A 16,904-nucleotide genomic window follows, 5' to 3' on the forward strand; every position below is an offset into this window, starting at 1 on the left:
TACAGATGCCTGAACACCACCGCCTGTACCAACCTGTCCTCACCTTTAGTTCCATGGTTTTACTACTAAAGCATTACCCTCTGAATAATCATATAAACACTATTCCAGCAAACATGGGAAGATGGCTGTGGACACATTTTAGTGGAAACTTGGAGATAGACATATCAGTAGGTGATTTATATGATAGATACATTTAGAAACCCCTTTTAAAAAACCTTTAAAATAGCACAGATTGTTTTTGAAAATGTAAAATGATATACATATACCATGTATTACATTTGAAATAAAAGTACATAATGCTTATTATACATAAAATATATTTAATTCCTTCTAGAGTTTTTTATTATAACAAGAAAGCAAAGGAACACACACACATACACACACACCCCATGTATAGCATATGGAGATGTAGCCTCGCTTGCTCTCAAACTTTCTATGTAGTTAAATACAGCCCTTAACCCCTCATCCTGCTGCTTCCACTTCCCAAGTGGTAGGGTTACAGGTGTTCAGGACCCCTGGCTCAGATCCAACATTTAATATTCTGTTAGGTTTTCTTCATTTTTCTGTCCCTTGCCCTACCCCAGGAAGTATGGAAGTACTTTAAAGCAAATTCTCGACATTATGTCATTGGACCCTTATTTTCACTCATGTTTCTAAATATAAAGTGTTTTTTTTTCTTTTTTTAAAAAAAATACAACCATAATAACATCACTATACCTAATCATTTACTTTTTCTGGTGTTAAAAGGGGGAAGGGTTGGGGTAGAACGCTTGCCTAGCAAGCCCTGAGTTCAGTTCTTAGCTTTGATGGGGGAGAGGAAGGTTAGCCCAGAAAAACGGCATTTCAAAGCCCTTCTCCCAATCTTCTGCCTCTGAGAGTCTTTCTGCCTCCTCTTTCACATATCCTGAGGTCTTGTTTAGGGTTTGACACTCAACCATCACTTCCGCTAAAACAGCTAGAAAATTATTTCCAGCAAAACCCACATCTTCTATGTATGCATCTAAAATGATAACCCATCCCAGCATTCAAAACACGCATAACCAAAGCCAGGTTTGATATTGTCTTGCATTGTATCAGATAGGTGGTAAGATAATGAATTACTTCACAAACAGACAAGAATAAAGATTAGTTTTTTTAAAAACCAAACAACAGGGCTGGGGAGATGGCTCAGTAAGTAACATGTTTCCTATACAAGCATGAGGACGTTGGGAGGAGACAGGTCTCTCCTTGGGCTCAGCGCTCAGCGACTGTGGCCTGGTCAGTAAGCCGCAGGTCCCACTGAGATCCCGGCTCAAGAAACAAGGTTAATGGTTCAATAATACTCAAGGTTGGCTTCTGGCCTCCATGCTCACATATATGAACCTGCATGGACATGAACACAGACACAGATTCTGTACATACACACACACACACGAGGCAGAATAAGGCATACATGCAGAGCCTACCATATGGACATGTTCAATCTATATTAACTTAAACATTTATTCAAAATGTAAACTTAACAGTAGTTCTTCTTCGTGGTCAATATTTTTAGATTGAACCAAATCAAGATACAATGCCACATGAGGCACGGCGGCACACCCTCAATCCCAGCACTTGGGGGCAGAGACAGAGATAAGCAGATCTCTGTGAGTTAAGTGGTTGCCTGGTACACACAGTGAGTTTCAGGCCAATGGTAGTGAGACTGTCTCCAAGACCATGAACCAAACCAACAAACCGGCCAACTAAAATCCCAATGCTAATCAGAAAGGATTGCAGGCGTAGCATAGAGATATGTATCTTAAAGTACTTCCATTTTATCACCAATGGTGCTCTATATCTTGGCTGCTCAAAAATATGCTTCCAGAAAATGTTTTTCCTCTTTTCAAAATACTAGAAAAGTGAGACTTCTCTGTATACAACTCCTTAAACAGTGGTTGAAACAGGCCATGTTTTCTTGCTACAAGAAGAAAATGCAGGCTTAAAAGTCCAAGGTGGACCTTCTACCTCTGGAAAAAAGACCTGGAAAGTCTTTGATTGATTGTCTGATTCACTGATTTATTTATTTATGTTTTTTGGTACAAGGTTTCTCTGTAGCTTTGGAGCCCATCCTGGAACTCACTCTAGACCAGGCTGGGCTCAAGTTCACAGAGATCCGCCTGCCTCTGCCTCCCGAGTGCTGGGATTAAAGGAGGGTGTCGCCACTGCCTGGCTACTTTTTTGTTTTAAAAAACAAAAACAAGGGGCTGGAGAGATGGTTCAGAGGTTAGGAGCACTGGCTGCTCTTCCAGAGGTCCTGAGTTCAATTCCCAGCAACCACATGGTGGCTCACAACCATCTATACTGAGATCTGGCGCCCTCCTCTGGCGTGCGGGCATACATTGAAGCAGAGTGTTGTATACATAATAAATAAATAAATCTTTAAAAAAACAAAACAAAACAAAACAAAAACAAGAGCAGCTTTTAAGTGTTATCTGTGACTGGGCTAATTTAAGAACAATCCTTTCCTTCACAAGATGCTTCAAGCCAAAGTGCAGGTTGAACTGACTGAATTCATGTTCTTTTTTTTTTTTTTTTTTTTGTTTTTTGAGACAGGGTTTCTCTGTAGCTTTGGAGCCTGTCCTGGAACTAGCTCTTGTAGACCAGGCTGGTCTCAAACTCACAGAGATCCGCCTGCCTCTGCCTCCCGAGTGCTGGGATTAAAGGCGTGCGCCACCACCGCCTGGCTCTGAACTCATGTACTTGAGTGTGAAGGGAGCCTATGAATGTGCAGACGTGCTGGGGCAACGTGCAGCAGGGCTGGGGCAACACATAGCTACTGGCTGCTCACCACGGAGCTGAGGTTCCTAGGCTGTCTTCAACAGCTCTCACTCTTTGCTGGCTTAGGAAGGAGTGGGGAATTTCATCTTTCTACTCTACAGTCTCAGTTTCCAAACCCTTTATGATAGTCCTGTGTCATCTACAAAAACAATTTAGTACCGAAAAATATCTGGGAAGACACAATCTTAAAATGGGAATTTCCAAGTGAGGAAACTCATGGAAGTTTTTCACATCATCTTTAAAAAAATTATAAATTCATGAAAACATTCAGTTAATTTAAATCTCTTACCAAGCCGGAATGACACAACCATACTTACACTTTGCTCAATTTCTCAAGAACAATCCGTCTTCTAATCTGGTTCTGGGAACTTGAATCAATCAGTGGGAAGCTGGTATCACGCTGAAAACCATTCTTAAACAAAACCAAGAGAAAAATAACCTGGTATTGTTTTCTTTTTATAAGTAGAGCAATAACATTAAGCATAAAAGTTGACTCCTCTAATATAGAACAGACTTAAGAATTAAAACATTTACAGATTCAACACAATGCCAATCAAAATCCCAGCAAAATTCTTCAAAGACCTTGAAAGAACAGTACTCAACTTCATATGGAAAAGCAAAAAACCCAGGATAGCCAAAACAATCCTGTACAATAAAAGAACTTCTGGAGACACCACAATCTCTGACTTCAAACTCTACTACAGAGCTACAGTACTGAAAACAGCCTAGTATTGGCATAAGAACAGACAGAAGGAACAACGGAACTGAATTGAAGACCCGGATATCAATCCACACATCTTTGAACAGCTGATCTTTGATAAAGAAGCAAAAAAATATTAAATGGAAAAAAGAAAGCATATTTAACAAGCTGGCATAACTGGATATCAACATGTAGAAGAATGAAAATAGATCCATATCTATCTTGAGTACACAAAACTCAAGTTCAAATCAAAGACCTCAACATAAAGCCAGCCACACTGAGCCTTATAGAAGAGAAAGTGAGAAGTACACTTGAATGCATCAGCACAGGGAACCACTTCCTAAATATAACCCCAGGAGCACAGACACTGAGAGAAACAATTAATAAATGGGACCTCCTGAAACTGAAAAGCTTCAGTAAAGCAAAGGACACGGTCAACAAGACAAAACAACAGCCTACAGAATGGGAAAAGATCTTCACTAACCCTACATCAGACAGAAGACTGATCTCCAAAATATACAAAGAACTCAAGAAATTGGTCACCAAAAGAACACATAATTCAATAAAAAATATGGAGTACAGACCTAAACAGAGAACTTTCAACAGAGGAATCTAAAATGGCTAAAAGACACTTAAGGAAATGTTCAACATCCTTAGTCATCAGAGAAATGCAAATCAAAACAACTCTGAGATTCCATCTTACACCTGTAAGAATGGCCAAGATCAAAAACACTGATGACAACTTATGCTGGAGAGGATGTATGGTAAAGGGAACACTTCTGCTTTGCTGGTGGGAATGCAAGCTGGTACAACCCCTTTGGATGTCAGTGTGGCGATTTCTCCGAAAATTAGGAAACAACCTTCCTCAAGACCCAGTAATACTACTTTTGAGTATATGTTCAAAGGATGCTCAATCGTGCCACAAGGACATGTGCTCAACTATGTTCAGAGCAGCTTTGTTTGTCATAGCAAGAACCTGGAAATCTGGCAAAAGGAATCTCTTATTTAACAGTAATTCAGAAGAGGCAGTGATGGGAGCAGACACTAATGGCATCTAGTTTCCTTGTAAGGAAGCACTTCCTGGTCTGGGTAGCGATGTCATGGGGTGCTCACTGTAAACATTAACCATCTGTACACTTGCTGCTGAATGCCAATGAGAACGCTGTAAAGTGTTCCGCAATGGAGCCAGACTTCGGACATTGGTTTTTTTCCTTCGTAAGGCTTCTCAGGGCAAAACTGAAGCAATGGTAGCGTCTATACAGTCTCTGGAGGAAACAGTGTTCCTCTGAGCTGAAGCAATGGTAACGTCTATATAGTCTCTGGAGGAAACAGTGTTCCTCTGAGCTGAAGCAATGGTAAGGTCTATACAGTCTCTGGAGGAAACAGTTTTCCTCTGAGCTGAAGCAATGGTAACGTCTATGCAGTCTCTGGAGGAAACAGTGTTCCTCTGAGCTGAAGAGATGGTAGCGTCTATGCAGTCTCTGGAGGAGACCAGTGTTCCTCTGAGCTTAATGTAAGTTTTGGATGCTGTCTAGTATTGATACTGTGATTGCAAGTATGGGGAAGGGTTTGGCACAAGTTTTGTAAAGATCTGAGAAATTTCTATATTATTCTATTTCTACCTTCCCTCCCCAAATCTCTAAGTGTGTTTTCAATCTTAGGGCAAAATCACTGACACCTGTTTCAATAAGAGTTTTATGCTAAATTAAGACTGTTATCCACTCTTCTCTCCACGCTATGTGACATCCCAGATAGCACATATGAATCACAACTATGCAATGGGAACGTTACAAGGTCCTCCCTACACTCAGCCTCCATGGATAACGACTTTGTACACAGCTATGCTGTGTCACACACTCTGAACAAATGCCAACAGAAGCTATGCAAAGTCCCATTTACAGAGCAGCAGACGCAAAGAACTGCGCTTTAAGAAGCAGCAGATGGCCGAGTGGATCTCTACATCCACTACTTCCCAGTAAGTCCCTTTACACAGCATTCTCATCTGCGACATTCCATCTGTGTGTTTGTGAGGTGTGTTTTATACATTTGTATGTGTGCATTCATGGGCACCTGGAGTCCCCCTGCCTCCGTCCCTGCGCTTGCCTGGCAGTGGGTAGCACACCACTGTGCCCAGAGTCATGAGTGCCTGGGGTCTGAACTCAGCTCCTGAGGCTTGGGTAGCAAGCACCTTCTCCCATGAGCCAGCTCCCCAGTCACGTCTGTAACATTTCACACGGACACGCTAACCGAACAGTACCTCAGAGAGCATTTGACTACCTAAGCAATCAATCTACCCTACGGCAAATAGCGTGAGCCATGCACCCAGATTTGCTTTGCTGAGTTCTCCAAATGTGAGCAGCCTACAAATATAGATCAGAAGACATACCTCTCCTGGGTCCTGCGACTTGGTGGTTTCCTCATTTAAAACATAGTGTCCTCTGTAGAACTCCCTGACCCTCAGATTCAGCATTTCCGTTTCTTTTTTCAAGCTCTCGTAACTTGGCAGTGGCTTCATGGCCGTGTCTGAGCCTCTGAAGGGGAGTGTCTCATCTAAGCTGTTCTGGGGTTGGCTCACGGCAGGACCACAACTCAGGTCATCTTCATCGAGCTCTTCATGGGGTACAGGGGCTGAAGGCGGTATCGGGCACACGGAGGCATGATCTGGGCCATACAAAAACTTCAACGTTTCTTCTGTCTTCCATTCGGTCAAGGTGTCCTTCAGAACTCGAAGTAACCTTGCCTTGGCAGAGGCTGGCCCAGACCCTTGGTTAGACTTGGCAAATTTGACCCTGAAATGCTCAGCACTTTTCTTGCTTATCCCTACCAGAGAGACTTCTGACACACTGTGTCTACTGTCGGAAGCTGCTGAAGGGCCAGGTGAGGAAATCTGCGTACTTTCTCTCTCGGAAGGAAGCTCACAGGCAGACACTTCCTCCTGACCCCCCAGTCTACAGTTACCCAGCCGCTCCGTGACATCTGCCACTGTCTGCTCTCTGCGCCTGGAGGTCACTCTCTGACCAGCTTTCTTCTTGCTTATGCTGCTCTCTCTGTGCGGCTGTGGCCTCGTGTCTGCTGCCCTTGGTCCGTGTCCGGGGAGAAGCGAAGAGACGAAGTCTTGCTCATCATCTGTGGTGTGATCACACCAAGCGCTGGGAGCTGTGGCTTCACTCTGGGCCCCACGGGCACCAGGACCATCAATGTCTGCTGCTGTGACGGCGTCACTGAAGAACTGGACGACTTCCCCAGAGCGGCCACTGAACAAGGAAAGACAAGCAACACCAGGCATTTCCCAGTTACATTCTGGGATCTCCATCCCTTAGACACAGCCTTACTCATGCCCTCTCACACAAACCCCAGACGCTGTAATTTCTCCAACCCAATACATGTGTGATACAATTCTTTTCCAGCTTTTCTTTGTCTGCTGCTAACCATTTTTACATTCTTTTGTTTGTTTGTTTTTCAAGATAGGGTTTCTCTATATAACCCTAGCAATCCTGGAACTTGCTCTGTAGACCAGGCTGACCTCGAATCACATAGATCCACCTGCCTCTGCCTCTCTCAGTGCTGAGATTACAAGCTTGTGCCGCAACCACCACCCAGCCCCTGTTTTACAATTCTTAAAAGCAGCGCAGCAAACAAACACTATAACATTTTAAGGACATTATCCTGTCCAATGATTTTGATTTTTGCTTGAAAAAACAAAAAATATTTTCTAGTTCTGGCTGACCATTATACAGAAAGTTCCATGGAATAAAAAACACAAAGGTCAAAACAGAAAATGAAGTTGGAACATCAACATTATTCAATGAAAGATATTTAAATTTGAAAACTCAGGAGTAACAGCAGAATGCAAACAATTATGGATAACACCTGTCAATTATGGATAACACCTCTGATTCTATCTTTCACTTTTCAGATTCAATTGAAATAGGATTAAGAATTCTGAAGGAGTGAAGGCAAATAGGAGCTCCTGCAGTCCACACGGGGCCAAACGAGAGTGTGAGCGGCTGTTCTCAAGCACACGTCGGAGCTCTCCTGTGGGTGAGCGTGTGTTGGGGAGAAGCTAGGGCACAGTGTGGGGAGGAGGAGACAAAGAGCTGAAAGCGAGGTCCTACTGGGAATCAGAAACATGGCCAAAACTCCCAGCATCTCTAACCGGCACCACTGGGTGAGAAGAAAGCAAGAGTAACTTCAGGAAACAAGACTGCCGGCTGAGACGTGGCCTCAGCGGTTAAGACCACTTGTGCTGGACCTGGGTTTGAGACCCAGGACCCACGGTGGCTCACAACTGCCCAGAACTTCTGTTCTAGGAAATCCAATGCCCTCTTCTGACCTTCCTGGGCAAACACATAAATACCAAAAAAAATGAAACAAATAAAAAAAAAGTTAGAATAAAACTGGTAGTTTATGTCTTGTTATTTCTCTTGAGGTTTTACGGTGTCCACCTTACACGGGGTTAAAACTATAAAGGTGTCCACCAATAAACAAGAGTCTCTCCTCTGTGCTAAACACCTGTGACTGAGGCAGTGACTGAGAACCAGGGAGGTTTAACTGAGAGCTGGAAGGATCCGCTCTGAGCCATGGCTGCTGTTGAGCAAACCACACTATGAGCTTTGCGGTGGGGTAGGAAAAACAAACCCACAGCATGTGTTTAGACGGATGCTCTAGATATCCTTTCAAATAACTAAGCAACACATTAATATCTTAAAATCCTGTAAGATCACAAAACCCTTTCTCAAATACAATGTGCACCACCTCACCAACAAAGGAACCGTATCTGAGAGGGAGGCTGTATTTGTGTCTGTTTCAACAGGTTCAATTAGACGTCTTCAGGGGGACAGCTGGGTAATAAATCAGACAGATCAAACAAATCGTGTTTCCCTCACAAAGGAAGACCTGAACACGTCCCATGTCAACACGGGAAGTCCAGGAGCTCACGCCACCTGGCCACTCAGGGCGGCGAAGCTGATGCGAACGAACCTTTGTCCTTCCTTCAGCAGCTGGAAGTCGGGGGGCCTGGAACAAACCAGAGAGAGGAGACTGAAGGTAACACATCAAACACAGTCAAGGGTTTACTGTAACCGTACTGCACAGGAAATATAATTGAAGAAGTAATTTGAATGAGTATTTTTTTTTCTTTAAGAAAACAATTAAAGGGCAAACTACTAAAAATACACACAAAAAAAATCTGGATCTAGTGTTTTGTTTTTTAAAAGCCATTTGCAGAATTAAGGTCAAATTCCATGCACCCAGTATAAGCAGACCACTCTCCTCTCTAAATCCCTAAAACTGTCAGATCTAGTTAGTCAATTATTTTGTTTCTTATTGTCAGAACTGTTACGTAAATGTTTTCTGAGCATATGTTTAAATTACACTAATCCACCAGGTCCTTGAAGGCAGAGACTATGTTGCAATTCTTATCCAATCAACCTAACTTCTGAGATAGCAATCATATTGTTGTACTATAGCTTTTTTTGGGGGGGGGGTCTTACTCCATATCCCACAGCTGGGATTAACGGTGCCACCATACCAGACCTGAGTGTTGGTGCAACCTGTGTGTGCAGTGCCTGGAGAGGCAAAAGAGGGTGTCAGGAAAGTTAGAGGTGGAGTTAGAGACAGTCGTGAGCTGCCGAGTAGTTGTTGGGAACAGGTCCTCTGTGAGAGCAGCTAAATGCTCTTCCCCAATGAGCCATCTCTCCAGTCCCTGTACAAATTAAGTAAGTTAAACTTAATTTCATGAACAATTTGGTACATAATGTCAGAAATCACATTTGACCATCATGAGTATTCTGGTCTGTCGTGGGCGCCCTAACTGGAGGTGAGTAGACATGTGTATTGTGTCTCCCCAGAATGTATCATCATAGAACAAAAGTTCAAGGTCAGCTTTGGTGACGCAGCAAGTTCAAGGCCAGCTTCAAAGAAAAAAGAAGGCAAATACAAAGATGCACAAACATGACAGTCAGCAAATCCATGAGGACAGAAAAAATCCATAGCACCTCTGAAGTGACTAAAAAGGTGCCTTTTCCAGAGAATTTTGTAGTGTAAGCTTGAACTAGGGCTGCGGGCACACTGGGCAAATGCTGCACTACTGAGCTCCTTCCAAACCTGGTAAGAACTAGCTTTTAAATGCCGAGAAGACAGGTGAAGCAAATGGAGACACTGAGGCACCATTTAGGACTTAAAGTCCCCAACAAGGGTGCCCTGGGAGGACTGTAAAACTACAAAATCATCACAAAATAATAAAACCAACAACAGCAACAACAAAAATACTAACCCAACCTTTCAATGAAGACAAGCTAAATGCACGTATAAAACTAGAACTTATTTGAATTTTGGCATTTCAAGGCTGCCAATTTAAAATGCCAGGCCTAAGTGTTTCCCTCGGCAGTGATCACAGCACTGACAAGCGGCTGCCACCCTTGGCTCTGTGCGGAACGCTCACTGTTGGAGCGCTCACTGCGGACTATAGCAGTCTTCCCATCACATCCGGAGTTCTCATCAGAAGGTACATGGGGTAAAACTGGCGTCTGCTATCTGCCACCACCTGCAGCTGAGTAATTCCTAAATTTTAAAAATGAGTGAGCTTTTTGAAGGCGGTTCTCCCTTTCGTACCTCAGCCAACTGAAGCAGGCCACTCCCCAGTGTCTCAACGCTTCCAGCTCCCCATTGCCTTCTGCTCATGAAATCGTCACGGCTGCCACTTTAGTGGTCCTCCTCGCATGTTTTTCATAACTCCCCAGCTACAGACAGACTGCTCCATTGCTGCTGGCTGTGTCTCTACCCTCTCCTACTCTCCTGACCTATGCCCTCACTCATCCCCGTGTACCCTCGACACAGCTAGAGCAATCAGAGAGGAGGGGCGTGCTGTGGGACAATGCTCTTGTACCCTGTAAAGATCCGTCACTTGTATTGGTTTAATAAAAGATTGATCAGTAGCCAGGCAGGAAGTAGAGGTGGGGCAAGGAGAACAGGAGAATTCTGGGAAGAGAACGATTCAGTCTACAGCTGTGACCCAGCCACAGAGGAAGCCATATGAGAATGCCTCATGGATAAAGGTACCAAGCCATATGGCTAACATAGACAAGAATAATGGCCTAGTTTAAGATGTAAGAATTAATTAATAAGACGCTTGAGCTACTAGGCCAATCAGTTCATAATCAATGTAGAACTCTGTGTGTTTCTCTGGGGCTGAACGACTGTGGAATCAGTCGGGACAGAAAACTCGGTCAACACACAGGCAACTCTGTGGAGTCAGTTTTCTCTTTCTGCCTTTACATGGACTCTGAGAATCAAACTCGGGTTGCCAGACACATGTGGCATCCAGTTTCATTTCTGCTGGCAGTGATACAGTACCGAGAAAGGTAATTTAGGGAAGAAAGAACTTACTGGCTCATAATTCCAGGCTACAGTCCACCACTGAGGAACTGGAGACACCACATCCAGTCAAGAGCAGGAAGAGAATAAACACATGGGTCCCTGCTTGCTCATTTCTAGCCAGCACTCAGCTAACGCTCTCTCTACTCTCACACAGTCCATGATTCCAAGCCCGGGAAGACGCTGCCGCGTGGGCCACAGAGTCCACGCGCCACTGCACACGCCATTGCACACTCCACTGCACACACGCTGTCCTCCTAGGGCTGGGGACGCCTCGGCGGGTACAGGTCCCTGGCGGTCATGTGAAAGGCTGGGTCAGCTATGGACTTGAATGTGACCCACTGAGGGGAGAGGGACAGGCTGGCTGTCAGCCTAGCTTCATGTTCCGATCCTGTTCAAGGGGATGAGGCAAACAGCGATAGAGCAAGATACCCAGCACACATGGCGCTGGCATCTCTTCTTCTTTCTTCCCCCAAGCCTAAATTCCTCCTCCTCCTCACTCTCCCTGCCTGGGAGCCCTGCCTGTATCTCCTCTCTCAGTACTGTCCATTCAGCTTCTCATTAGACCAATCGTGGCTGAAATATCAATATATCACTCTCTGTATACAAATATAGATATATCACTCTAATACATGTATCACACAAATAATGTATCATACTAATATACCAATATATCATTCTCAAAGGCATATCACACATATATACATATCATACATATTTATTATCACACACGCACATATCACACACATGAAATATCACTCACACATAAATATCATGCACAAATTTCATAGTAATTTTTTGCCAAACAGATTTTTGTTATAAAAAAATCAGACTCATCATAATTCAAAAGAACATGTTAAGTGCATGAGAGATACATGAACAGGAAATCAGAAATGATGCTGAGCCAATCAAGAAAAGATTGCAAGGCATGATCTCATCTGGTCTTATGTACACAGTTTATAGCTGAAGACATCTGAAGTTAAACCTATGAACCTCACTCTTTATGCCCGCCTTTCTTTTCTAAAACAGATAATGTTAACCCCACCCTCTTAACATGCAAGCACGTGTCCTTCAGGAGTCTACTTCGCTAACATCTTTGTTGTAAGCTTCCTTTAAAGAAGTCTGTACTTGAGCTGGAGAGATGGCTTTGAGGTAAGAGCACTGACTGCCCTTCCAGAGGACCTGGGTGGGACGCCAGCACTGGTGTGAGGGCTCACAGCCATCTGTAACTCTAGACCCAAGGAACCTGTGTGCTCGTCTGGACTTGACGGGCACCGCATGCACATGGTACATACACATACATGTAGACAGAACACCCAAACAAAGTCTGCACTCTTTTTCAGCTCCATATCTGTCGACTAGTCACCAACCTCTGTCTCCACAGTAATGGATCCACAGCTATTACTTGTCTTAAATGGCTCTTGCTGAGATCAATAACTATTTTGGTGGCAACCATTTTTTTTTATTGTTCTTTTTCTTTTTTAAAGTAGAGGGAGGAGAAGCATTCTAAAAGCAAGAAGAATGGACTAAACCATAGAGCAGGCAGGGAGAAAGCAAGAAAAATTATAACAAAGAGCAGACCATTGCATTTGCAGTGAAGAGAGAACCGAGAGCACGGGAAGAAACCAATGCCCACGTGTTCCAGCACAGTGGGTTAAAACACACTGGAGGCTGGAGGCTGGGATCGATGCTGGAAGCGAGCAGACCTGAGTGGATTAGAGAACACAAATGGGAAAACGAGGGGCAGCTGTGATCAGGGCCAATGGAAAGCCGGAGATTCGGCTCTGGTGCCAGATGGACACGGTGGGTGGGATTATGTATCTATCTGTTTTGAGTTTCGCTACATTTCAGGCTGACCTGGAACCATTACAAAGTTCAGCTAGCCTTAAACCTACCCTTCTCCTAACTCAGCCTCTCAAACGCTAGCATCCCAGATGCGAGCCAGCAGGCCTCCTCACCACCTGCATTTCAACCCCAACCCCTCACACAAGCCAAGCATCTTGTGCCTATTACTACACGCTTAAGTTCCACAGTCCCTAAAATACGTAGTTTAACAACCCCAGACAACCAAACCCAAAATGTTATTGGTCTTAAAAACTTTCTCCATAACGTCCAGCAATCCAAGTACAGGGGGAAAATGGCTGGACCTTGAGAAGTGGAAAGGGCAGAAAGTTAAACAAAAATGTGGAGTCGTCTTCAAGGGCAAGGCTGTGGCCGCCGAATGCAGAGTCTGAGATCAAATATGCTAAGAGTCTGTCAGCCCAGACCCAGAAGAGCAGCGCTGGAGAGGGTCAGGAGGAGGTCGCAGCCTGCTGAGGGCTGCAGACAAGATCAAAGCTGTGGTCAGAAAGGAAACTAACTTACAGTCCTGATGGCAGCAGGGGTCCAAATGCTGCTGAATCAAGGGCCAATCTAACTGAAACATTTCATATCATCAATACAATTTAAGCTAGTTTGAATTTCATTTTGTAGATTTATTTTTTTGAAATGGGATTACACTATGTTAATCACACCAGTCTTTTAAGTTCAGGACTCAGCTGATCTCCTGCCCTAGCCTCTTCAGCAGCTGGTACCACAGGCTCACCTGGCGGTGTCTGTTTGTTTTTTTAAAGAAATAAAATCTCTGCTTCTGATAGCAGGAGGGACATTAGCACATAATAAGTAACAACACTTTGGCCCACGGTTCGGTTCCAGGAATCACTGTAGGGAGGTCAGAGAGGCAAAGCTCCAGTCAGTCAGTGCCACTGTGTCTAGTCAGAAGCAGAGAGCGATGGATGCCTGCTGCAGACTACAGCTTGCCTTCTCCATCATCCCAACCAGGGAAGGTGCAGGTGCAGTTCACAGTGGGTGGGTCTCACCACCTCTATTAAGATAAACTAATCTCCGCCCCTAAGGGGGGGCATGCGGAGAAGCCCCCTCCCAGGTGATTCTAGATTCTCCTAAGATGAGTTAACACTAAGCATCACAACAGGTTTTTAAAACTGTGGTAAAGGGGCTGATGATTCAGCTTGGAGGTGGAACCATTTAGAAATGCCAGGCCTTGGGCTTAAAGGGTAGCAGTGAATCATGAAGGGACGACCAGTCGGATGCGCAGAACATGAGGTCATCATTTAATAGTGTTCTGTGTGCATTTCTACTGCAGCTCAGCTGTTACCACTGCTGTGGCTGTAGCCTGTCACCGTCACAGACCGGCTCCACGGTTCACGGCTGTAGCCTGTCACTGTTACAGACCGGCTCCACGGTTCACGGCTGTAGCCTGTCACTGTTACAGACCGGCTCCACGGCTCATGGCTGTAGTCTGTCACGGTTACAGACCGGCTCCACGGCTCATGGCTGTAGCCTGTCACCGTCACAGACTGGCTCCATGGCTCATGGCTGTAGCCTGTCACCGTCACAGACTGGCTCCACGGCTCATGGCTGTAGCCTGTCACCATCACAGACTGGCTCCACGGCTCACGGCTGTAGCCTGTCACCGTCACAGACTGGCTCCACGGCTCACGGCTGTAGCCTGTCACCATCACAGACTGGCTCCACGGCTCACGGCTGTAGCCTGTCACTATTACAGACCGGCTCCACGGCTCACGGCTGTAGCCTGTCACTATTACAGACCGGCTCCACGGCTCATGGCTGTAGCCTGTCACGGTTACAGACTGGCTCCACGGTTCACACACTATTTCAAATGATCCTCCAACTGCCAGCTGTTCTCACAGGTGAGGAAAGGGGAACCTTGGATCACAGATCCGACAGTCAATAGAGATTAGAATTTAGGTCTTCAAGTTCAGCTCCTTCCATGGCTTGCGGCTCTAGTGTCAGGAAAACAACAAGCCCCCTGCCCCGCCCCCCAAAAATACCTGAGGAAAACTTGGTTTGCTCCTCTTGACTGTGTTTTACAAATCTTACTGTCCTTGCTTCTGTTCCCTCTGACTTTACAGAGAAACTCAGTCAACCTTGTTACTAGGAGATTGTTTTTTGATTTGGTTTGGTTTTTCAAGATAGGGTTTCTTTGTGTAATAGCTCTGGCTGTCCTGGAACTCTCTCTGTAGACCTGGCTGGCCTTGAATGCTGGGATTGTAGGCGTGCACCACCACGCTGGGTTTACCAGGTAGTATTTTAAGTGACTTTAACGCCTTTGTTGGTCCCTAACCTATGAAATGAGTAATGGTCCCACACAACGACCAACAAGATGTTTACTTTTGTTATGTGCACCTTTCCAGAGAATAAGACAGGATACACTGCCTTTTCTATCCTTTCTTAGATGAAGTTAAAATTCTTTGTGCTTGTTAAAATTACTATTTCTCTTCATGCTAAGTATTTTCTTCATAGTTTATGTTGCCCTGGTGATAGTTCTGGAAGCTCAGTCAGAAAACACAAAAATAGTAAAACTACTCTACTTAAGACATGTTTTCAAAATGATTATAATTTTTTTATCTTGAAAGGCCATGCTGACACCCAATACCCAGGTTAAGGCCACCTTATAGACCGCCAACACTTCCTCAGAGCCTGCCCAGCCTACCCAATAGCTCCCTCTCTCCTCAGTACCATATTCCAGCCCACAACTCATATCAGAAGATGGAAAGATCTCCTATGCTCATGGATTGATAGGATTAACATAGCGAAAATGGCCACCGTACCAAAAGCAATCTACAGATCAAAATGCAAGTCCCATCAAAATTCCAACACAATTCTTTACAGATCATGAAAGGCCAATTCTTATCTTCATATGAGAAAAAAAAAAGACACAGAATAGCAGAAACAATCATGTACAGTAAAAGAACATCCAGAGGTATCAAAGACATAAAACTAAACACACGAATATCCTTGAATGCACTGGCACTGCATAGAACTTCCTGCACAGAACATCAATAACACAGGCACTGAGAACATCAATAAATGGGATCCCATGAAACTGAAAAGCTTCTGTAAGGCAAAGGACATTGTCAATAGGACAAAAAGCAGCCTACAGAATGGGAAAAGATTTTCACCAATTCTACATCCAACAAAGAGTTAATATATAATATAAAGAACTCATAAAACTGGATATCAACAATTCAAATAATTAAATTTAAAAATGGGGTACAAATCTAATCAGAGAATTCTCAGCAGAGGAATCTCAAATGGCTGAGAAGCACTTAAAGAAATGTTCAACCCCCTTAGCCATCAGGGAAATGCAAAGCAAAACGACTCCGAGATTCAGTCTCACACCTGTTAGAATGGCTGAGATCAAAAACACAAGCAACAGCTCATGCTGGAGCAAAGGGAACACTGCTCCATTGCTGGTGGGAGTGCAAACTTGTACAGCCACTATGGAAATCACTATGACAGTTTCTCAGAAAACTGGACTCAATCTACCAAGATCCAGCTTTCCACTCCTGGGCACAGACCAAAGGGCACTGCATCCTACCTCAGGCACACCTGCTCAGTCATGTTCCCTGCAGGTTTACTCATAGCAGTCAGAACCTGGAAGCAACCTAGATGCTCCTTAACTGAAGAACGGATAAAGAAAATGGGGTTCCTTTACACAATGGAGTACTGCTCAGATGTTAAAAACGATGCCATCATGAAATGTGCAGGCAAATGGGTGGAGCTAGAAAAAAAAATCATCCTGAGTGAGGTAACCCAGACCTATAAAGAAAAGCATGGTATGTACTCACTTATATATGGACATTAGCTATTAAATAGGGGATAATTACGCTATAATCCAGAGACCCAGAGAAGCTAAGTAACAAGGAGGGCTCAAGAGAGGACACAGATCTCCCTTAGAAGGGGCAGGTGGGGATGGGAATGAGAGAGATCAGGTAGGGGTGGGGTGTGGGAGAGAGTACTGGAGAGATGACTGGAATCTGGGGCATGGAGGGGGCTGATACAGAAACCCAATGCAGTGGAAACTCCCTGGACTCTACGAGAGTGACCCCAGAGAAGTCTCGTGGTCATGGAGACTGAACTGGCCATCTCCCATAACCAGGCAAAGTTTCCAGCAGGGGGGCTGCCTGCAAGATATGCTGAGGTAATATTGGCACAGGACCTGTGGGAG

The 16,904-nt window shown here is 44.5% G+C and overlaps 1 protein-coding gene across 7 annotated transcripts in view; it reads right to left on the reverse strand.

Moving 5' to 3' along the window:
* The window catches only part of Rpap2 (RNA polymerase II associated protein 2), a 64,543-nt gene that overhangs the window by 35,866 nt on the left and 11,773 nt on the right, over positions 1–16,904 (reverse strand). For all 7 annotated transcript variants that reach the window (XR_006020755.1, XR_006020753.1, XR_006020754.1 and 4 more), the window contains exons 7-9: positions 8,480–8,515; positions 5,886–6,753; positions 3,117–3,211 (exon numbers count right to left, since the gene is read on the reverse strand). Coding sequence is in view for 3 of the 7 variants with exons in the window: in XM_038321117.2 (XP_038177045.1) it covers positions 3,117–3,211; positions 5,886–6,753; positions 8,480–8,515 (999 nt within the window). In the remaining 4 variants the exon portion in view is untranslated. The remainder of the gene's footprint in view (positions 1–3,116; positions 3,212–5,885; positions 6,754–8,479; positions 8,516–16,904) is intronic.

This window comes from Arvicola amphibius, chromosome 1, assembly GCF_903992535.2.
Source record: "Arvicola amphibius chromosome 1, mArvAmp1.2, whole genome shotgun sequence".
NCBI classification, from domain to species: domain Eukaryota; kingdom Metazoa; phylum Chordata; class Mammalia; order Rodentia; family Cricetidae; genus Arvicola; species Arvicola amphibius.